Source organism: Ctenocephalides felis, unplaced genomic scaffold, assembly GCF_003426905.1.
Source record: "Ctenocephalides felis isolate EL2017-DRISC unplaced genomic scaffold, ASM342690v1 CF-g0.4_SCAFFOLD_01886, whole genome shotgun sequence".
NCBI classification, from domain to species: domain Eukaryota; kingdom Metazoa; phylum Arthropoda; class Insecta; order Siphonaptera; family Pulicidae; genus Ctenocephalides; species Ctenocephalides felis.
The window spans coordinates 169,514,955-169,539,875 of NW_020538040.1; the positions used below are offsets into that span (position 1 = coordinate 169,514,955).

General features: G+C 30.1%; 1 protein-coding gene across 2 annotated transcripts; it reads left to right on the forward strand.

The window, feature by feature from the left end:
* The first annotated feature begins 110 nt into the window (after positions 1-110).
* LOC113376700 (lysine-specific demethylase 5A) lies at positions 111-24,678 on the forward strand. 2 transcript variants are annotated; one of them, XM_026616714.1, is made up of 19 exons: positions 111-490; positions 686-763; positions 17,233-17,371; positions 17,453-17,607; positions 17,676-17,867; positions 17,950-18,063; positions 18,140-18,358; positions 18,446-18,724; positions 18,833-19,081; positions 19,215-19,586; positions 19,729-19,923; positions 19,987-20,862; positions 20,940-21,561; positions 21,639-22,110; positions 22,512-22,752; positions 23,092-23,127; positions 23,293-23,452; positions 23,519-23,644; positions 23,732-24,678. In XM_026616714.1, the coding sequence occupies exons 1-19, from the start codon at positions 302-304 to the stop codon at positions 24,484-24,486; spliced, it is 5,469 nt and encodes a 1,822-aa protein (XP_026472499.1). In that variant the 5' UTR covers positions 111-301; the 3' UTR covers positions 24,487-24,678. The 2 variants fall into 2 exon arrangements, with proteins under 2 accessions (XP_026472499.1, XP_026472501.1); XM_026616716.1 differs by lacking the exon at positions 23,092-23,127 and having other exon boundaries at positions 23,732-24,501.
* Positions 24,679-24,921: the final 243 nt, after the last annotated feature.

The window sequence follows — 24,921 nt, forward strand, 5'->3', positions numbered from 1 at the left end:
CGTTAGAAAGATAAACAATACATCGGCAGCGCCTCTAGCGGCCGACAGGAGCACCAGTGGGAACGGTGTCAAACAAAGTTAAATAATCTCATTTCATTCTCAAGACCGCATTTTCCTGCGTATACACGCATTAATAGTATCAGTGAAAATAACAAATATGAATTTATACAATTCTACCGTTTGCATAGACAAAAAAATCAACCTGAGTGGCTCACCAGATAGTGTTCTATATAAATTTTAGCAGAAAGTGCTTTGTTATCGTGCTTTGTATTATACAATTTCTAAAAAATTAGTGTCCATAATGGAAAAAGAAAATATCAATGGTGTTGAAATAATGTGCAATACTAAACAAGAATTTCATTTCAAAGTTCCCCCTGAAGCACCAGTGTTTGAGCCTACAGAAGAAGAGTTTTTAAATCCACTCGCGTATATCAACAAAATTCGCCCGATCGCCGAAAAAACTGGGATATGTAAAATCAAGCCCCCAGCTGTAAGATTATTTTTTTAAATTTTAAAACTCGCTTTAAAACTATTTTTTACCTAACACATTGGTGATATTTTCAAATTTGTTTTGTTCGATGCATTTAGTTTTAAGAATATTTTTTTTAAATGATGAAATGTCGCCATTTATCTATAATGCCTCCGCACGTAATTTGTAATACACGATAAAAATGTTTTATTTAAGGCTTGGCAACCACCCTTTGCCGTAGATGTTGACAAATTGCGATTTACTCCAAGGATACAAAGATTAAATGAATTAGAGGTAATTTTTTAAATTTTGCATGCTCTTCACAGCTCAGGGTAAACTGGCAGATTATCATTTAATTATCCCAAATATGTAAACATCGAAATCCATTTATTTAAATAAATATTTGAAAGATTATAACATTTTATATGCATGTACCAAGTTTCTAGAATTTATGGATTATGCATATACATTTCTATGCCAGACCAAAGTTTCGACGCGTTCCCATACAATTGCTTCTCTAATTCTTCAATAGATAAGGTTTCGTTCGTGTTTTACGCGACTAGTTTTTTTTTTTTAATAACCCAAAAGTTTAAGGTTTTAATAATTCGAGAAATTTCGTGTGTATAATTTAGTAATATTTATCACTCAACAAAAATAAAATAGCACAGAAACATTTTTTACACTACTTGCAATTTTTTTTATCGTGTTTTTGTATAATTTTGTTTGCTACACTCGATTATAAATTATCAAATTGTCAAATTATAGGTAACAATTAGAAAATTCAGAATAGCTGAAACAATTGAATAGCATCGGCCATATGCGACCAACGTCATTAGAGGTATGCATGTGAATAAAAAAATTGTACTAAAATTTAATCTGTACGGCCCGGTGATAAAAATGTGTGTATTTTTTTTATAATTTGGTAGCACTTTGCGTACTGAAACAAAATATCTGATAAGAGCAATTCTATTTTGTAATAAAATATTTTTCCTTTATGAATTATAAAAAAATATATTATCCAAAGCGCTAGCATTTTTTTTTAGTTTTAAATTTAATATTTAATGTTTACAATTTTTCTCAGCTTCGTTTATTGCAAATCAGAAGCTAAAGCGACATAAAAATTATAATATTTACATGACTTTTGACAGCCCATAAGAAATGTCGAACGTAATCAATATAAAAGGCTTTCACGAAAGCGAAATCAATAAAAAAATTTAGTTCATATATCTATATAATGGGAATTATACAATTACATCTAAAACTTAAGTGAAACTGAATATTCTGTTAATTACTTTAACATATCATAATATATTAAACAGCTCTATTTCGCGTGAACGTATTGTTCTACTTAGTAACACAGTGCTGGAAATGGCTTCTATATGTAATATTACTTTTTTATAATCTAAAACAAGGAATTATTTAAAATAACTGCGATAATTTATCTTTTTCTTATGAAAGTGCAGAATAATTAGTGTTAATCGTAAATGTCAAAAGGCCGATCTTACCGGGAATTCTGGAAGCAGATATGTTCTGATAAGGGTTGTTTGTAATATTTTAAACCTTTCTACTCGAATGCCGTCGGCGGAAAAATAGTTATTAATCCTGCAATTAGCGAGTGGAAAGGGTTAAGTTAATAACAAAATCATTATCGTTTACGATTTACCTTTTTTTATTGAACGATCTCAGTTGCACCGATTTTTATAAATCTTCTATCTTACATAGAGTCTAGTATCTTGTATCACGCCCCATTTCTAGTTAAGCAATAATAGTTCTTGTACTTCGTTGACCTTTTGTATGTTTATACTGCGATATACCTGTATGTTTATAATGCACATAAACTATAAAACAATTATATAATAGATATTAGTTATTAGTATGATAGATATTAGTCGTTTAGATAATTTTTTAAGAGAAACCAACTCATGTATCTTTTGTTCAGATTCGTCATTCAATTGTTTTTGCCGTACACCTCCATTTGCTCATGCAACGAAAAGCCAAATAATGCAACGGAGTCGCCTGAAAAAATACGTGCAAAAACTTCGTGAAACTGAAGCAACTTTTATTTATTTATCAATTTAGTACTTTTTATATTATTTTTCTATTATAACTTATAATTAAATTATAATGTTATCCCTTTTGCTCATTGTTTTATTTAACAGATCAGATTTCAGATTAAATTGAATTAAAACTAGTGGTGCATGGCATCGTGCTGGAACTTCCCGTTCTGTAATAGAATATTCGAAGAATATCAAATGTTTCCAAATATATTATTATAAATACCGTAATTATCATTATTCGTATTTTATAGTCAAAATAATCGCGCTTTTAAGCTTGGGAATTGGACGACAACGTTTATATATGTTTGTAAGATAAGTTAATAAACTTATTTTAAAAATTAAAATTGTAAGAATTATATAAACTGAATTGCAAAGTTAAAATTATTTATTCAAAATATATAAGTGATGTTTAGTACTTTAGCTGTAATTAGAATTAAAATCCGAATTATTTTCGATATTCAAAAAAAATTCTTTGGAAATTAAAAATAAAAATCTTTCCCTTTCAAGCAATCGTTTCGTCAATACGAATAAAAAGTTTTTTAAATCATTCAAATCGGATGCTTAGTTCTATCAATTTTTTCTAAGGTATGCCAAAATGTTCAGAAAACCTGAAACGTGAGGATACTCAAAAAATTTCAGTTTCGATTTTTGGCCCATTGCTATAACTTTTACCCTACGGGAAGTTAACTAGTGGTGTATGGCATTATGACTTAATGCAAATTGCTGGAACTTCCCGTACCATAACGAAATGTTCGAAGAATATTAAATGTTTTCAAATCGATTATTATAAATTATTTAACATGGCCTAATATTTGCAAGAATTATATAAACTGAATTCTATGTTAAAATTATTTATTTAAAGTATATAAGTGAGATTAAGAACTTTAGCTAAAATTAAAATCCGAATTATCTTCGATATACAAATAAAAATTCCTCTGGGGGAAAAAAATTGAAATATTTTTTTTTCCAAAAGCAATTGTTTTGTCAACACAAGCAGAAAGTTTTTTGATTTATTCAAATCGGATACTTAGTTCTCCCAAAAACTGCCATGTTTTGCACAATTAGTTTGGTATCTTCAAAACCGCTGCACCTGCCTTTGCCAAAAACTAAACACGACTTCTCCCAATCATTACAAATTGAATGTTTTTTGAATCAATCAAATCGGATACTCCGTTCTCTCAAAACCTTGATTTCTATTTTTCGCACTCTTTGTTCCGTATCTCCGTAACGTAACTAATCAGCACATCGAATGTTTTTTGAACTATTCAAATCGGTTGATCCATGCGCCCGAAAACGTGGACGAAAAATTGTATTCATACATACATACACACACACATCCATTTTTTCTGAGGTATGCCAAAATGTTCAGAAACCTTCAAAACGTGAGGAAATGCAAAAATGTTCATTTTCGATTTTTTGCCCATTACTATAACTTACCCTAGGGGTAGTTAAAATGTCAAACTTTAGAAAAATCCATGTCTAAAAATGATAAACGTTATACAATAGTCATACTTACTGAAGCACCCTAGTGATATTTTATTAAAGCACAAAAAATCGATTAGAAATGGTGACTGGGCGCTTTAGAATTTATTTCAGAAGTTGGAAACTTTTTAACATATTAAGTTATAAAAATTGGTAAACCTAATGCAATATTTGATATCTAATAATAATGATGTTCCTAATGAGTAAAACAAGCATATATTCACAGTTTGACTATACTGAAAATATATAAAATAATGAATTTTCAGTTAATTGCTAATAGCATCTATTTTCATATATTAATTCCTCTGACATTTAGTGAATCTTTATGGTAGTAATATTTCAAAACGTATAGTAACAAAAAATATTCGTTTATTAAATGCCATTAAAAAACTGTTCTCAAACCCTGAGCTTCTAGAAATTTTTACGTATATTTACATATGAATATATTTGTGTGCATGTATGTATATGTATATGTGCAAAATACATTATGTATTTGCTATAAGTATGGGTGAAAAGAATATTATCTTGGAAATATGAACTGCACTTTTTTTAGCAATATTTATTGAATAATATTATTGATACTCAATAATGTTAATCTCAAATTCAGTGTACAAGTAAATAAATCACTTTAATTAAATATGATCAACTATTGTCATGTCATTTGTATACGATGTTTGAGAAATATGATCAGATATTTGATTAATGCAGCGCGAAAAAGATTGCAGTGTGTACATGTTCCCAAGATAATATAGTATGTATATTTATATATGTATATATACGCGTGTATGCGTGTGTGTATGTATGTATGAAGACACGTGTTAACATAGCCGCAATTTTCAAAAAATGATTTCAAGTAGTTTTATATAGTTTAACAATGTTTTTCTTTTAATGTACCTATTTGTTGTTTCTGCAATTAGTGTTACAATTTTTCTAAATAAATAATTGAATTAGTTTGTTTACTTTTAATTTTCTCCCGGTTTGCTGAATGATGAGCACATCTGATCAAAATTTCATTTTATTTTGACGCATCGACTACAAAACTTATTGTTAGAACAAAAAAAAAACATTGATATATATACACAAATACATTGCTATATATCCATAAATATTTAACTTCCCTCGAGTAATCGCAAAAAATTGAATATGAAAATTTTTGAATATCTTCACGTTTCAACGGTTTCTGAACATTTTGGCATACCTAATTAAAAATGGATGTATGTGTGTGTGCGAATAGAAATTTTCATCGACGAATTCGATGAAAAATTCAAAAAAATTTAAAATATGAAAAAAATATATTTTTCAAAAAGGTAATTTTTTTTTATGAAAATTTCAAAAATCTCAATTTTCGGTGCGGGAATTTTCAGCAATTTGCTCACAAATACATTGCTATATATACATATAATTAACTTCCTTAAGGGGTTGTTTGGGTTTTTTTTTGATTTTGAGATTTTTTGATATTATGAAAGCTAAAAACTTTAGAATTATTTAAAAAAAATCATCTCAATATATATATTTTTTTCACGAAGTTATAGATACATATATATATATATATATATATATATATATATATATATATATCTATATCTATATGTATGATCCTCTGAAACCGTTTTTTCATCGCTCCGCTATTGTATGCCAGCTGCTCTCTTTTTCATTATAATACTGCACGTGACCTTTTTAATGTGTCAGCATCTTTGAACACCATGGTGTATTTAGTACATTAAATTAAATGGTGTTATTTAGTACATTATATTAAAAACTTTAAATACGTTTTTCTTAAATTGACTTTTTTCAATGCGGTGCCACAAATTAAAAAAAAAAACTACAAGTCGAATCGACTTGCATTTTTTGTTAATTTGTTTACCACTGCAATACCTAGTACCCCTACCTCAAACAACTTGATAACATTACGCAAAAAAATCTGCGAAGCTTCTCGCCCCAAAAAAGGCCTTATTTAACACTTTTTTTTAAATAGCTGCCATTTTTTCCTTCTTGCTTTTTTTCTTTCATTTTGGTAGGGGGACTGGATTCGAACTTCTTCAACGTAGTCTCTTTTTTTTTGTTTCGGGCGATGCGCAACGGATTTATCTGTGGCACCGCAAAGAAGATCGATTTTGCAAGGCCGACTTTGGCGCCCCCTGGTTAAAAAATGACGGCGAAAAAAAGAAGAAGAGAATTTTGTAATATTCTATGATTTTGTAATTTTTATTTTAAAAAAACCGCATGTCTCTATGATAAATACATTTCGAGAGAAACAAAAACAAATACCTTGCATTTTTTGTAAAAACGCAAGGTAAAACAGACAACCCCCTTAACATTAATTAAATAATTAACTTCAAGTTTGTTATTTAATTAACTTTACGTTAATTATTAAATAACATTAAGTCCAGTAGGGTAAGTTATAGTAATCGCAAAAAAATTGAAAAGCTTTTGCATATATATTATTTACGTTTCAAAGGTTTCTGAACATTTTAGCATACCTTAGAAAAAATGTATGTATGTGTGTATAGAAATTTTCATCGAAGATTTCGGAAATTTCTTACAAAAACTTTCAATATATGAAAAAAAAATAATTCAAAATATGAAAAAAAAAATTCTAAAAAATTTTTTTTTTTCAAAAATTTCAAAATTTTCAATACTTTTTTCAGTTTTCAAAAAATTTTAAAGATTTTTTAAAAATTTCAATTTTCGGTGCGAGAATTTCCAGCAATTTGCCTTAAGGACGATGTCATGCACCGCTAGTTATACAATTATATTAAAGATTGTTTTAATGAATTTAAAAATATATTTTTTTTTTGTCTAACTGTTCATTTTTATATGTGCTCTGTATCAGCAATGAATGAGATCATATGTACGACTTGTTCCTAGAACATATTCGTATCAGTGAAAGCACCCATCTCTCTATGGAGAAAATATTGCTTACGCAAGATTGCAGTGTAGTATACAAGTATTTTTGTTCTCCGTTAGAAGTAAATAATTCTTCTCTTTTGCGATAATATAAATGATATTTGCAAACTAGTGGTGCATGGCATAGTGCTTTGAGGCAAATTGCTGGAACTTTCCGTACTGGAAACTAAAATTAAAAAAAAACTTTAAAATCAGATTTTGCAGTATTTTGATATTTTTGTAAAATACATTTTCAAAAAATTTGTTTTTTTTTTTTAATTTCTAATTTTTTTTATAGCAATCGCGCTGCGTAGCTGTTTTAGAGACGAAATATCGCAAGCGCCGCGTCGCAGTGGATAAATGTTGGTACGGAAACCATAGAAATATAAACAAAATTTGTTCTTTTTATTAAAGTCTCTATAAATCTGATAATTTAATGCGCATATATCTAATGACCGCTAAATGGCATTATTTTTTACTTTTATCATTGGGTCTCGGAAACCGCTGAACCTGCCTTTTTAAAAAGTTTTTTTTTTAAATACTTTTTTCAAAAATTTGATTTTTGTTTTAATTTCTAATTTTTTTTTATAGCAATCGCGCTGCGTAGCTGTTTCAGAGATGAAATATCGCAAGCGCCGCGTCGCAGTGGATAAATGTTGGTACGGAAACCATAGAAATATAAACAAAATTTATTCTTATTATTAAAATCTCTATAAAATATCTGATAATTTGATGCGCATATATCTAAAGACCAACAAATTGCATTATTTTTTATTTTTATCATTTGATCTCGGAAACTGCTTGACCTGTCTTTCCAAAATTTTGATCAGTTCTTTGTTTTGTCACTACAAATAAAATTTTTTTTGAATAATTCAAATCGAACGCTCTGTTCAAAAACTGAATTAACATTTTTGGCACTTTTTTCCCCGTATCTTTAAAGCGGCTGGACCTACCTTTGCCAAAAACTTATCAGCACGTCTCCACATCAATATGAATCGAATGTTTTTTTTTTGAATTATTCAAATCGGTTGATCCGTGTTCTCGAAATCGTCGACGAAAATTTATCACACACACACAACAGAATCTTTTTTTCTAAAGTATGACAAAATGTTTAAAAACCTGTGAAACAAAAAGATATATAAATAAGTTTATTTTCGATTGTTTGTGATTATTATAACTGAACCCACGGGAAATTAAAAATTGTATATAAATTGCCAAATATCTCAAAACTTCAATACTTTAAGAATTTGTAGGGATTTTTTACTAGGTCGAATAGATTATTAGAAGTAAGTTTTGATGTCTCTGATTTTTTGTGTTTGATTTTTTTTAACAGCGATCAGAACTACATATTCATTAGCTGTGCTTGATATCTTGCAATCTAACCTAGTATTTTTCTCGAGATGGCAACCCAGCGGTTAACTACTCTTTTTTATGCCTAAAATTAATTATATTATATATGTATAACTAATATAGTGTTGTCGTGTACGTTCTGCAGCAATGTTGGCGAAAGGCGATTTTCACCTGAGATTATATTTGAGAATTATGATCTTACTGCTTGATATTGAGTTGCCCGAGGTTGATATTCAACCCGAGTCTAATTTGTGATAGCCCACTTTCTTAACTATTACACTACTCTACTGTATGAAAATAATTATTCAATTATTCAATTTGGTTAATTTCTTTGCATCATGAAAAATTGAAGTAAATGTACGTATCCAAACTTTCTTGTAAACTATCTGAAATAAACACGCTAGTCAGAAAGACTTAAAATATTCGGAAAGCTTTATATTCAAATTATGACAGAGCATAATTATTTTCTGTACAGTTAGAATATTTTTAATTATATTATTTTTATTTAATATGAAAATGATTTTTTTTTAATTTTTTATTTGAATTTGAAGTAGCAAATGTATGTGCATAACGCACATACTCGCACTTCGAAAGCCTTAAAATTTTCAGAAAATCCAGTTTTCAATTGATTCAATTATTCTCTAAATAGCTAAATATATTTTTTAATATATTAGTTTTACATTTAACAAAATTTCGATTTAAACAGCAAAATATAATTTATTTATTAATGAGTTAACACCATTTTTTCTGCTCGAGTTAAGGGGTGTACTACCACCAAGCGCATATAACTGTATTGCCGCTGTTTAATTTACTCCCTTGCTAGAATTATGCAATAGAATCGATATTTTATCAATATGAAATTTTAATTAACTCCTTATTTATTGATCTCAGGTATCAAGCTCTCAATTAGATAGTAGTAGATTTCCATTATAATCTGAAGGATAAACAGACTTTCAGGGGTACATTGTTGTATGGTATAATTGAATAATTGAATGAATGATTTGAAAATATTTAAATGTTCTGATTATACATATAATGGCCTGTCTCAATTGCACGAATCCGTACGGCGAATTTGTTCGCAAAGTGCGCAGACAAAATTATTGCAAACTAGAGATGGGCTTATCATATCCGAATCCGGATCGGTTAGGCTTTAACTCCGCTTCAGAGAGGAGTTATATCCACTTAACAACTCCGACAATTTTGAAACAAAATACTTAACACAAGTGTTTTCTCTAGTTTGTTGTTAATATATCTGAGGATTTATTAAGACTTTGGAAATAGTTCACACATAGATAAGGATAGAGTTCACAAATAGTTCGAACATTTTTGTTCATTTTATTATAAATATTTCAATATGCATACAAATCTCAAATTGACAAAAAAAACTTGGGAATCAAAATGAATTTTGTTATTATTTTTGAAGAGAAAGTTTAGAATTCTTTGAATATGTTTATTTTTATATGAAAATAATGCAGTGAACCTTATGCATGAAATTTTTGTGTATTATATTTTTCACAAAATAATAATTTCTCGTATTCTTTTATTATTTCCTTTTCGAGAATTAATTATACAACAGGTAGTTTGATTAGCATACCATTACTTTTACACAATTATAAAATCATAATTGTGTAAAAGTTATAATATAATACTCAATATTTTTTAGCTGTTTATATACCATTGAAAGAGCTCATTTACGGACAAAAATTATCGTATACAGAATATAGAATACAAAATAGCATTATTTTGAGATATTATATACCTGGAAAGTCCTAAAACTGGCTGTGAGACGAGAAAAAGACCACTTTTTTCGACCGAAATCTTTATATTAGTAAAAAATCTCAAGCAACTATCTGCACATGTTAACAGATTTAGTACAAGTTTAGGGAAGTCGGATATGACAAATCCTGTGAGACAACTCCACTCGGATTCACTCCGAGGGAGGAGTTGTATCGGAGTGATAACTCCGGAGTGAGTTACCCATCTCTATTGCAAACAAAGGCAAACCACGCGCACGTTGCGAACAGGATTCGCCTTGCGCGTTCGTTCAATGGGGACGCACCATAATAATGACACATTAACTCTGTATAGGTCCGCGTAACTTTTGGATCTCATTACATATTATTCGATATTTCACCAAATATTTGTTTTTTTTTTCGTGATATGACTCATAAATCTTAATTCTATAGCATTGTCAAAACAACTAATATCAACATTTATGACCTTTGCTAGGCTTTCAACCTGAAATAACATTTTCATACGAAGGATTGCGAATATAAGAGGCCGCTGTGATTTGAAGGTCACATAATTCATTAATATCAAAAATTTGTTTAAACAGAATTTTACCCCTACTTCCCGTAGGGTGAGTTATAGTAATCGCAAAAAAATCGAAAAAATTTTATATATATTTACGTTTCAAAGGTTTCTGAATATTTTAGCATACCTTAGAAATAATGGATATATGTGTGCATGCGTGTGCGTGATACAAATTTTCGTCGACGATTTCGGGAACAGGGTCAACCGATTTGAAAACATTCGATTCGTATTGATTAGCAGATGTGCTGATTAGTTTTTGGCGAAGACGTGTTGAGCCGTTTCGAAGATAGGGGCAAAAGTGCGCGATTTTTGTCCGGTATTCAATACCGGTATTCAATACCGGTATTGATACTAAAAATACCGGTGTTTCGGGATTACGAAAATTTTGTTAAAAATTTAACTTACACAATACTCATACACGAGTTTTATACTTTATTTGTGTATTGCCGACTCGGCTCAGTCCAGTATGACACATCTTGCCGATGCTGGCAAGATAAGCGATTGTTTATATATTATATACAATCTAATGAATGGAACCCATTTATACAAAGTATTAGTCGTCCACGTGCATTGTCCTCATATCCAATTCGTTATCAATGATATTTTAAACAAAATATACAGTCGACACGTTATAATACTCTATATTGTATATCTTCCTTTCAATCATTCGTATTATCGTATTCATTATTTTTTATAACTTATAAAAATTTACAAGTCAAATCATTGAGTGACAAATAGTTTGATAATCAATGATAATATTGGTCTCGTTGCACATTCTTAGAAATCGTTCATATAGAATAATTTTATTTATTTATTAGGCAATCAGTAAATACAATAATTTTCTATAAGCCTTTGTGAAGTGTTGATATCTATTTATGATTTGTTTATAAACTAAATACACTATACTAAGTACTGATTCATATCGACTAATTATGTACTCGTATTATTTCTTTATGACAATTGCGCCGACAAGTGTAGCATGAGGAAAGGCTTTTTCGGCGTGTTATATTTGTACTAAAATTCGGCCCTCGCTTGAAGATTAAGCAATTGATTGTTTATAATTTTTAGAAACATATTTTAATAAACAAAATATAAGTTATTAAATACATAATTCCATACGAGCCAGCCTATTATATGTAAAGTGTAACATAGAAGTTAATATATACTCGTTTACTTGCAAGTTTTTTCTTGTATCTATCTACTCTTATTATCTATGTGATAAAATAATTAATATGTACTCATTTTAAAATAATAATAATGTTAATATGTCAATCAAACAACTGCAGTAACTAAAAATATGACTAGTAAAATTTTCATTGATAATACCGGGATCCCGGTATTACAAATTTCAAATATCGAATACCGGTATTCAGATTTTAATACGGTTTTGAAAACCCTACATACACACACGCACACACACACACACACATACATCCATTTTTTCTAAGGTATGCCAAAATATTCAGAAACCTTTGAAACCTCGAGAAATGCAAAAATTTTCATTTTCGATTTTTTTGCGATTACTATAACTTGCCCTACGGGAAGTTAACTAGTGGGGCGCATGGCATCGTGCCTTAAGGCAAATTGCTGGAACTTCCCGTACCAAAAATATTTTTTTTTAAAAGATTAACATTTTTCAAAAAAAATTTACTCTGAAAAATTAGATTTTTGAGAAACTATAAATTTTTGACAAAAATTTCCTTTTTTTTTGTAAAAAAGACTTTTTGAAGAAAAGTGTATTTTGAAATATTTTGGAAATTCTGAACTTTTTTTCAAAGCAATCGTACTGCTTTAACTGCATAGAGACGAAATATCGAAGCGCGTAAGCGCCGCGCCGCCATCTAACGGATAACCATTGGTACGGAATCCATAGGAATGTAAACAAAATTTATACTTATTGTTAAAATTTCTATAAAATATCTGACAATTTGATGTGCATATGTCTAATGATCGTTTTTAACCACCAGATGGCATTTTTTTTACTTTTTTCACTAGATCTCCGAAACCGCTAGAAATGCCTTCATGAAAGTTTGATCAGTTCTTCATCTTGTTAATACAAGTAAAATGTTTTTTGAATTATTCAAATCGAACGCTCCGTTCTCTTAAAAGCTGAGTTACCGTTTTTAACACTTTTTGCCCCATATCTTCGAACGACTAGACCTGCCTTCGCCAAAAACTAATTAGCACGTCACCTTATCAATACGAATCGAATGTTTTTTGAATTATTCAAATCGCTTCATCCGTGTTCCCGAAATCGTCGACGAAATTTTGTATCCGATGACACATACACACATACATACATCCATTTTTTCTAAGGTATGCCAAAATATTCAGAAACCTCTGAAACGTAAAGATATATAAAAACTTTCATTTTCGATTTTTTTGCGATTACTATAACTTAAAATGTGTTTTATAGTTTCGTATGAATAAATATTTTGTAATACTTGCGTTTACCATACCGGGCCATGCCCGAAATGCGTAATATTTGCTTCTGGCCCGAATATCGTACGCGGGCTATGCCCGTAATATTCACTTTTGGCCTAGCAATCGCACGCGGGCTCTGCTCGTCAATTTAAGTTAAGGGATAAAGTGGTTAAACTAACTTTTTGGTTTATTTTCGAAAATAGTATTTGACAAACAGCTTTACGCCCCCATTGCAACAGCCTTTCGTCCCACAGGTTGGAAACCACGACGCTAAGATATCCAAACTATTACTAAATTTCTTCGTAATTTAGACAGATCGTAAATAAAAAAGATTTTTTTTTTCGAAAATCATGATATTTTTAATTATGTTCAGCACAGCAGAAAATTTACAAAGTCATATTATTAACTTCCCGGAGGAGAAATATGTTTTCATAAAAAAATTCGTATCGCTAATTTTATGTTTTTTCGACGTTTCAAGCCATTCTGAATCGAAAGAGACCAAATTTGGATATAATATGTGTGTGTGTGCATGTAAGCCAATTTTTTTGACCTCACGCCGACCTTTTCTCAAAAAACAGCTGAACCTTTTTCAAGAATTTAATAGCTATTCGATGTATCTATATAAGGACTGATGTTTCTCAATTCTGCACGACGATCGGCCGAACCGATTGCAGTTACCAAAAAAGTGAAAAAAAAATTGACCACGTTTTAGCCCACAATTCTGAATCGATTTTAAAAATTCGAAAACTGTTCGAAAGATGTTGGTTGGGAATGAAACTGATCAGTTTTTGCTAAAGATGATTGACCGGGCCGTTCTTGTAATTAACTGTTGAAAAAAAAATTTCAACGATTTTCATGATTTTTTTTTTGAAGATAGATATCAGGGTCTTATAGAGCATATTAAAAAAATACGTCACTACGGCAAGTCATTTAATTTTAGAAATTCCAAAAAATAGCAGCGTTTTTTTTGCGTTTGTCAAAATTAGACCATTCATCGACGTTTCCTCAAAAACGGTTGACTCGATTTCAAAAATTGTAAAATCATTTGATGAAACTTGATGAGCACTCGCGTTGGTTAGATATTTGTTACAATCGGCTGAGCCGCTTCTTTGTAACAGAAAAGTGAAACGTTATTCGCCACGTTTTAGCCCACAATCCTGAATCGATTTTAAACGAAAACTGTTCGAAAGATGTTGGTTGGGAATGAAACTGATTAGTTTTTGGTAAAGATTGGCCGGCTCATGTTCTTGTAAATAACTGTAAAAAAATTTGCGATTTTCATGGTCCGATGAAACATACTAAATATTACGTTTAATTTAAGAAATGCATCAAAGTTTGAAAAAATGATCAGGGTTTTTTTGACGTTAATTAAAATTACACCTTTCATCGACGTTTTCTCAAAAACCGCTGAATCGATTTAAAAAGTTAAAAAACTATTCGATATTTGATGTAACTCTAAATAAACAATTGAAAATTTTATCTAAATATCTAAATTTCAATTTTGGTTGATTACGTCAATTGTTACACATTTCGGGAAGTTCATGCAACTTGTTTCAAGGCAAAATGTCACTTTCAACTAGTTTCCTTGTATTTAACAAACTAACCCTTTGCTGCATGAACATATCAGCTGATGAGAGATCGATAGCGACCGCGAAATTAGTTCCTCCGTAAATAATTTTGAGTAGTATCTCCTAAATATAGTCGCCCATCGTTCTGTCTTCTGGTAAATTTGTAATAAAAACCAGATGTAAGTGGAATTCTGTCTTGGCAATTAAGGCATCGTGCCTTAAGGCGAATTGCTGGAACTTCCCGTACCAAAAATTATTATTTTTTTAAAAACGATTAACATTTTTGAAAAAATTTTACTTCGAAAAAATAAGATTTTTGAGAAACTATAATTTGTACAAAAAATTACTTTTTTTTTGAAAAAAAATTTAAAAAAAAATGATTTAAAAAAAACTATTTTTTTTAATTTTTTTTTTGAAAAAAAATGTTTTCTTTATTTTGACATATTTTGGAAGATCTGAACTTTTTTTTCAAAGCAATCGTACTGCTTTAACTGCATAGAGATAAAATATAAAGCGCGTAAGCGCCGCGTCGATGTCTAACGGATAAACATTGGTACGGAACCCATGGGAATGTAAACAAAATTTATACTTATTGGTAAAATCTCTACAAAATATCTGATAATTTGATGTGTCTGATGATCATTTTTGACCGTCAAATGGAATTTTTTTACTTTTTTCGTTAGATCTCCGAAACCGCAAGACCTGCTCTTATTAAAATTTGACCAATTCTTCATCTTGTCAATCCATTTTTTCACATACATCCATTTTTTTTCTAAGGTATGCCAAAATATTCAGAAACCTCTGAAACGTAAAGATATATAATAATATATAAAAAAATTATTTTCGATTTTTTTGCGATTACTATAACTTACCCTACGGGAAGTTAAATATCACCCAAACCTCACACATAATATATAATTAACTTCCCGTAGGGTAGTTATAGTAATGGGCCAAAAATCGAAAATGAAAATTTTTGCATTTCTTCGCGTTTTGAAGGTTTCTGAACATTTTGGCATACCTCAGAAAAAATGGATGTGTGTGTGTGTGTTTTGTATGTCCGCATTTTTTCCTTCACGTTTTCGAGCGTACGGATCAACCGATTTGTATGGTTCAAAAACCATTCGATTCCTATTGATAGGGAGATGTGTTGATTAGTTTTTGGCATAGGCAGTTCACTCGTTACGGAGATACGGAGCTAAATGTACAAAAAATGGCAGTTTTTGACAGAACTAAGCATCCGATTTGAATGATTCAAAAAAACATCTGCTTGTGTTGACGAAACAATTACTTTTGGATTTTTTTTTAAAAAAAAAAATTTTATATCGAAAATAATTCAGATTTTAATTTTAATTTTTGTTAAAGTTCTAAAGCTTACTTATATACTTATATACTTTAAATAAATAATTTGAACTTTGATTTTCGGTTTATATAATTCTTATAAATATTAGACAATGTTACAGTATTTATAATAATCTATTTGAAAACATTTAATATTCCTCGAACATTTCGTTACGGTACAGGAAGTACCAGCAATTTGCCTTAAGGCACGATACCATACACCACTAGTTATTCTATGATTCGGCCCCAAAGCATTGCAAAAGTATTAATTATAGTAAATCACGTTTTGGTAACTTTAATTTTGAAATTCTTTTGCTCTATATTTAATTTAAAATAACATTTGTGTTGTACGAAGTCATGCGTGCTAGTATCGCTTTTAGAATTCTAGATTTTTATTTATAGATAGATAATATTTTGATAAATATATTTATAGTAAGAACGATAATTGGATTGGATAAATTGCTTCGATAAAAAAATAATTAAACTATAAATCTTTAGCAATGCGATGTTTTTGGTTCCATATCATTCTTCTTTAGTAATGCCGCTCGCATTGTTCATAACAATAACATCCTTTTGTAATTTCTGCAAGATCGACGTCCATTGCTTCCGCAGTGAAAATTCCTTCATAATCAAATAAGCAAACAACGAAAATCTATCATATGCCAAACATTAGAAATTCCATACTGTCCGAATGTATGTATGTATTGATTTTTTTATATGACTTGTTTGTGCCTATTCGTTCTCATTGAAATATTGATTTTCATGTTACGGTTTATTTATTACACTTCTCATTTTCAATTTATTTATTTTATTATAATAATTTTTATAACAATCTTTAACAAACAAATTTTATAATTTTTTCTATATATTAAAAAAATTATGTATTTTGCATTAGAATTAAAACGTCATTAAAATTATTTTGGTCTGGTTTGGGGATGGATTTTATTAGTTTTCCTTTTTTTATATATAAAAATATTTGAAAAATAATAATAGTAAATGATAGTCTGCCCGAAGTCAGGTCCAAGAGCGTTACAAAATCAATAATTCCTTTTCCCTAAATTTTCGCATTTTCCTTTCATCTCCTGATCCACGCTTCCTGGTCCTGTGCTTCGTTCCTCAGTTCCCTGTATTTTTCATGAATCCTCTTCTCGCATAAGTCAACGTTCTTCCTCTCAATCCTTTCAGTACTCCTTTTGCAAAATGGGTCTCATCCAGTTTCCTTTCATTTTGTTGATTTTATTGGCTCTTTGCAGCACTTCCTCATTTGTTATTTATATTTGAATACAGCAGTTTTACTTTTTACTAACATTTTATGCACTTCAAAATAACATTTATCAATTATTAGGCGAAAACTCGAGTGAAATTAAATTTTCTTGACCAAATTGCAAAATTCTGGGAATTACAAGGATCATCGTTGAAAATACCCATGGTAGAACGGAAAGCACTTGATTTGTATTCACTGCATCGAATAGTAAAAGATGAAGGTTTGTACAATTATAAGATTTTTTAGGTAGGCTTTAGGAAGTATAAGTTTGTGGTAATAATTGATAAAACTGAAAATATAGGTGGTTCTGAAGTCTGCACAAGGGATAGGAAGTGGGCAAAGGTGGCAACGCGTATGGATCATCAATCATCTTTAGGAACTACATTGAAAAATCATTACGAACGATTGTTATATCCTTTTGATATATTCAAACTTGGAAAATCAAGCACTAAAACAGTATGATATCAACTTTTATTTTATCTTCAATTTTAATTTTTGTTTCTATATTAATTATTTATATTTAGGAAGTCGACGATCGTTCTATCGAAGACGTCCAAAAGGACAAAGCATACTTACCCCATGGCATTATATCAAGGCAAGAAGTTTCAATTAGTAGTGAAACAAATGCAAGGAGGTCTAAACGTTTTGCTGGAGGAAACCAGTGTTCAAATATTTCAGTACCAAAAACACAACCAGATGATGTTACCAAAACAACGGTATATAATTGATTACAATATCCTCATAATAAATTTAAATATACCTTTGATATTATTGCTTTAATGTATTAAAAATTTATAGCTGAATAAGGTCACTACGGAAGAAAATGTCAATACACCTACAAAAGTTAAAGTGGAACCAGTTTCCGAAAACAATGCTCGTCGATCGAAAAGGCTTTGTGTGAAAAATGAGAAAGTATGTTTTAATCAAGTTTACGTTATCCAATTATAAATATTAATATATCCAATTGTTATATAAATATTATTCGCAGGATGATGACACTATTCAAGTGAAGATTGAAGTTGATGACGACGATCCTAAAGAAATTAGAAGAACGTCTACAGGAGATATAAAAAATGAAGATGTTTGCGAAATGAAACGATTGCAGTTTTATGGACCAGGCCCAAAAATGTCTTGTTCGTTAGCATCAGGCAGGAACAGTGCTTACGAAAAACGGCGATCGAAAAAATTAGTTATGGAACCGGATCCGGTAAGTTTTCCATTATAGTAATTCACAGCAAGCAAGTACAACTATTGAAATTTAATGGATATGATTACAATTTAAATTTGTTTTTAGTTAGCAAAATATATTTGTCATAATTGCACTCGTGGTGACGCTGAAGAATCTATGTTGCTTTGTGATGGCTGTGATGATAGCTATCATACATTTTGCCTAATGCCACCTTTATTGGATATACCAAAAGGAGATTGGAGATGCCCTGCATGTGTTGCAAAAGAAGTTAGCAAACCTGTCGAGGCATTTGGTTTTGAGCAAGCTCAGCGTGAATATTCCTTACAACAATTTGGAGACATGGCAGATAAATTTAAGTCAACTTACTTTAATATGCCAGTTCATGTAAGTGTATTTTATTATATATATATATATATATATATATATATATATATATATACACACACATAAGTCTGTACAGGCTAAACGTAGATCTTATTACTTACGTTTTAGATGGTGCCAACTGAAGTGGTTGAGCGTGAGTTTTGGAGAATTGTTTCTTCTATAGATGAAGATGTAACAGTGGAATATGGTGCTGATTTGCATACTATGGATCATGGCTCAGGATTTCCTACATCAACAGCATCAAATTTGCTACAAACTGATGAGGAATATGTAAAATGTGGATGGAACCTCAATAATTTGCCTGTTCTAGAGGGATCTGTGTTAGGCCACATAAATGCTGATATTTCAGGAATGAAGGTAATAATTAATAATAATAATAAGAAAATGATAGAATTTCTAAAAAAAAATGTAAATTAATTTTTCAATAATTTTTTAATGATTACCTGATAACACTTATGGTTAAAGATTAATAGAAATTGTTGTTAAATAGGTTCCATGGATGTACGTTGGAATGTGTTTTGCTACATTTTGTTGGCATAATGAGGATCATTGGAGTTATTCTATAAACTATCTGCATTGGGGAGAACCTAAAACATGGTACGGTGTTCCTGGTGGTGCAGCTGAAGCATTTGAAACAACAATGAAAGCAGCTGCACCAGAACTGTTTCAATCGCAACCTGATTTACTTCATCAATTAGTCACGATAATGAATCCAAATATCCTTATGAATGAAGGTGTTCCTGTATATAGAACTGATCAATGTGCAGGGGAATTTGTAATAACATTCCCAAGAGCGTATCACGCTGGTTTCAATCAAGGATATAACTTTGCTGAAGCTGTAAACTTTGCTCCTGCTGATTGGGTATGATGTTATACATTATTAATAATTAAAATAATTATTCAAGAATCAACTATTTAATCTGTTGATATACAATATGGATTGTGAACGATCCAAATTGTGTCCAATACCTTTCATTAATTATTGTTACCCATTTTTTATGCAGCTAAAAATTGGTCGAGAATGTGTTCTTCATTATTCAAAGTTAAGAAGGTTTTGCGTGTTTTCACATGATGAATTGGTATGCAAAATGTCTGTTGTGCCTCATATGCTTGATCATACAGTTGCTGTTGCCACTCATGAAGATATGGTTCACATGGTTGAGATAGAAAAGAAATTAAGAAAAGGACTTTTAGAATGGGTAATTACGATTTAATTTGAGTTTGCTTAAAAAATAATTTATTAATTTTATCAACTATTGCAGGGTGTGACTAAAGCTGAAAGAGAAGCCTTTGAATTCCTGCCTGATGATGAAAGGCAGTGTGATTTTTGTAAAACAACATGCTTTCTCTCTGCAGTTACGTGTGAATGTAGTTCTACTTTAGTTTGTTTAAGACATTATGAATGTTTATGTAAATGCCCACCTGAAAGACATACACTACGTTATCGTTATACATTAGATGAACTTCCAACTATGTTGACTAAAGTTGGAGAAAAAGCAAAAGTATATGAAACTTGGGTTAAAACTGTAACAACTGCTTTAGATCAGACAGATCAAACAAATAAAAAACAATATATGGATTTAAAATTATTGCTAGATGAAGCCAAACAGAAGAAATTTCCTATTAATGTATATTATGAAAATTTAAGAATGGTTTTGGCAGCAGCTGATGCTTGTCTTAGTGTAATAGAACATTTAGAACTGAACAAAATGAGAACACGCACCCGTACAAATGTTAAATATAAACTATCGCTTCAAGAGCTTACACTATTTTGTGATGAAATAAATTCTTTGCCTTGTACATTAAAAGAAACAAGCATGCTAAAAGAGTTGGAATCTCAAGCCTTGATATTTGTAAAGCAAGCTAAAAGTTTATTAGGTTTAAAATTGAAAGATGTTAATATTGAGGAATTAGAAGCCTGCATTGAGGCTGGCAACATGCTTACAATTGAATTAACAGATTTAAGGCCACTGAGGGCAAGAAGAGATCAAATTAAGTGGTTAAATAAGTTGCATGATTTTGGGAAAGGTACAATGGATTTGGATACCCTGAAAAGCATGTTAGCTGAAGGTATTGCCTTAGTTCCTGACTCAGTTGTAGAAAAGGAACTTGCCCTACTACAAGAAACTTTAAATTCGGTAAGTTTTTAATATGCCTTAGTAAGTTTTTAATAGGAAAAAAGTTTTCTTATTGTTAATTATATTTTTTTTATTAGGCTGAAGAATTTGAAGCAAAAATTGAAGAGTTGAAGAAAAAGAACAAAGAGCAGCCTTTAAAAGTTCTAGAAGACTTGCTATATGATGCTGAAGAAATTGATGTAATTTTGCCCTCAGAAAATGATTTAAGGGAGTTAGTCAAACAAGCTAAGGATTGGAATGCAGAATTGATCAAGTTGAAACAAAGCGACAATTTTCCTTATCTTCATACTTTAGAAGAGCTACTTAGTAAAGCTCATAAAATACCTGTAGTATTAAAAGAAGTTGAAGATCTTGAAAAAAGAGTCGAAGCAGGTTCGGATTGGAAGGATGTTACTGCACATGCTTTTTTAAGAAAGAAGTCACGCATCTGTTTATTAGAAGCATTATCACCTCGAAATGGACTGTTTGGAGGTAAAAAAATGACTTTAGAAAATATTAAAACATTTTTCATGGATATCAGAAGTCCAGCAGAAATAGTAGCAATATATAAAGAAGCTGAAGAAAAGGAACTTGAGGAAATGAGAAATTTAAGGAAAGCTAATTTGGTTAAAAATGCTACGGATGACAAATTATGCCTTTGCCAAAAGCCAAAATTGGGTTATATGTTGCAGTGTGAACTCTGTAAAGGCCTTTATCACAGTGAGTTGTGTGACATTATATTTTCATGTTATTGATATATATTTTATTTATATAATTTTAATTGCTTTGCATTGCAGTAAATTGTATTCCAAAGAGTCAAGTTGGACAAAAAACCACAAATTCCATAATGAAGCCTGCCAATTCAAATCCTTACAGAGATGTCAAATTTTTATGTCCGCTATGTCAGAGAACACGGAGGCCTAGGTTAGAAACAATTTTATCACTTTTATTAAAATTGCAACCACAATCTTTAAGATTGCCAGAAGGGGAAGCCTTACAATGCCTTACTGAAAGAGCCATGAATTGGCAAGATAGAGCACGACAGTTCTTAGGTACAGAAGAAATTTCTTCTGCTTTATCAAAATTGTGTGTAATGTCGCAAAAATTAAACGAGGTTGTAACATGTGAATCACCTGACAAAAAAAATATTAGTATAGATTTAAAAAAAACAAAAAGAAAGCGTAAAACATCCAAACATTCTCAAGGAGAAGATGACTATGAATCAAATAACAGTTCTGAAGATGATAACTTTGACGCTGAAGATGAAAAGTAAGTGATACAACTATGTTAGTATTCCTATTTTTATATCAGCATTTCTTACCCAATTTTTTCCTTTCCATATGCCATCTTCCAATCCATTTTAGTTCCCAGGAAAAAGATAATGAAGCCAAATCCAAGAATCGTATTCAACATTTAATACAGCGGCTACGTAAATCCATATCTACTTCCTTGAATAGTTATCATGTCCTTGAAAGGTTATTATTAACTATATATTTATGGTTTTATTTGTTATTCTAATTTCTTACTAAGATAATTGTGATTTATAATAATAGATCATAGAAATTGTAAATGTCTTATTGAGGAACTATTGAGCTATGTAGTTATATTATAAACATTAAGCGATGAATTTGTTAGAAATGCATTATACAAATTATTATATTTTATATTAGCTCTGAACATACATATTCTGCATCACCAAAGAAAGAAAGTATTAAGCCATGGTCAGGCAGCATTATGGATGTTTCAATAGTCATTAGGTTGAGCGAGACTGCAACAGAGCAACTCGAAGAATTAATGATGGAAGGGGATTTGTTAGAATTATCATTGGATGAAACACATCATATTTGGAGAATTTTAAATGCTACAAAAAGGCCTCATATGCGAAACTCATTGGAGTGTTATAGTAATAAGGTTAGTAATTGTTGAACTGGCACTACATTGAAATGCTTCACTAATATTTGGTAGCTTTATAAAAGTATTAATAACAGAGAATTTGTGTACAATTTAGTCTTTTTAATTTTTATTGCTACCATTTACAATTAAAATCTGTTTTTGTAAAATAAAATTCAATTTTAATTTTTACTACAAAATTTTGTTCTATAATAATCTCTAATTTTGAGCTGTTGCTATGACTTCAAACATCTATGTTTCTAAATAAACAAAAGCAGATCATTTATTATACTTGTTCTAATACACTAGCAATAAACAAAATTTAGTTGTATAAACTGCTAATGATTGTAATTTGTTCAGGAAAAGCTGCTACGATATCAATTCGGTTTGATACAAGTTAGTAATTTAGAATGTAATCTATGTTAGTAATGTAATATGTTATAATATAAGATTATTGCATGTTATTTGAAATATTATTACATTTTTCTTCATTATTGCTGTTTTTGTGAAATTATTATTACAAATCAATTACCTTTTTTATAATATCACTTTATACTCTAGATTCAATCAAATAAGCTGTTAATGAAAAAGCGTGCATCTTTGAAGAGAAAATCTGATGAACATTCTGTGCATTCCAAAATGCCTAAAATTGCTAAACTTTCACCTGATTTGAAGAAGAGAACACTAAAAGGAAAGGAATTAGGGCTAAAGACTAACAATGGTAATTTAATTCTATTAAAATATAGATTTATTATCTAAAAAATTTAAGTACTATTGTTTATTGTAGGTGTGACTGTAAGAAAGCGACGCTCAGACAGTGGAGTTCCTCGGAAAAAGGGTCGACGACCAAAGAAACAAAATTCACTAGATGATGATGATGAATGTGCTGAAAGCAAGTGTTTGCATCCAAATGGTTTGTATATTATGTTGTTATAGCGCGTGCATATAAATATAAAATTTGTGTAAACAAATTTCAATGTCTTTCAATTTTGCAAAATAGGTTCAGAAGTAGATTGGGTTCAGTGTGATGGAGGATGTGACAAGTGGTTCCATATGTTGTGTGTTGGCATTGACAAGAACTCCATTAATACAGATGAGGATTATTATTGTAAAGTATGCAAACTGAATTCACCTGTACCTGATCATGCCAATCAAAATAATGAGCCAGGCAATAGTGCTTCTTCGAAAGTTTCATCAAAACCTTCAAGTCCATCAAAAGCTTCAAAAAGCAGTAAAATGGATGAGACATTACCGCAAGAAAATGTTAGTGACTCCAAGGAACAAATAGGTAATAAAATCCAAATTGGAGGTATTCAGGAGAAAGATAATTCTGCTACCTTAACAGATACAGATGTAGATTCTGTGAAATCAAATATTATTGAGAAAAACTGTTCAACAGAAGAGAAAATGCTTCTTAGTGATGATAAGGCACTGTCTGATGAAACAAATTTAGATACAGTTACACATAGTGAAAAAGAAATCCATTCTAGTACAATAACATCCAATGTTGAGCAAAGTGACATTAAAACTAAAGCTTCCAAAGAAACTGAAAAGTCAACTTTGAAAGAGGAGTGCAATAATGTGTCTATGAAGGAAGTGGATAATGACACACGGCCGCAGAAGAAAATTTCTGCAGAATGTGCTTTGCCAGAATTAGGAAATAAAGTGGAATGTTCGGTTAATATCACAAGTACACTAAATGGGAATGTTAATGGTACTGGTTTATTAGAATCTGAGAAGCAAGCAGTTTTTTAAGAACATGTTATTGACTTTGAGTTTAAATATTATTTTGTGAAACTAAGTTTTCTTTTTTTTCGCTTAAAATATGTACATTTTTGTGTAATTATGCTAAGAATGTATGTATTTCTTACATATAAAATTCAATTACTTCCTTTTATCAAAAATATATTACTTAATTTAAAAAGGACTGTATGAGATCAGTATTTAATATTTGTATATTAGAGTATTACATTATATTTATAAAAAAAATTGTATTATATGACATCATAAATATTTTAATTATTCTATAAAAAAATAAATAAATCTGGATTATTTTGTAGACTGTAGTATTAAGAAAAATGGAGGACATTTGCATTCCTGCTTTTACAAAAATGTACATATATACACACATTCAACTAGAACATAGCGGGCATATACATAAATATTAAATGTATGTTGATTATTTATTCA

Bases quoted from the DNA above. Each gene is read 5' to 3' on its own strand.
- LOC113376700 (XM_026616714.1), top strand. From the start codon at position 302: ATGGAAAAAGAAAATATCAATGGTGTTGAAATAATGTGCAATACTAAA. The intron at 17,608-17,675 runs GTATGATATCAA...ATTTATATTTAG, and splicing joins GAAAATCAAGCACTAAAACA to GAAGTCGACGATCGTTCTAT. The intron at 23,645-23,731 runs GTTTGTATATTA...TTTGCAAAATAG, and splicing joins CAAGTGTTTGCATCCAAATG to GTTCAGAAGTAGATTGGGTT.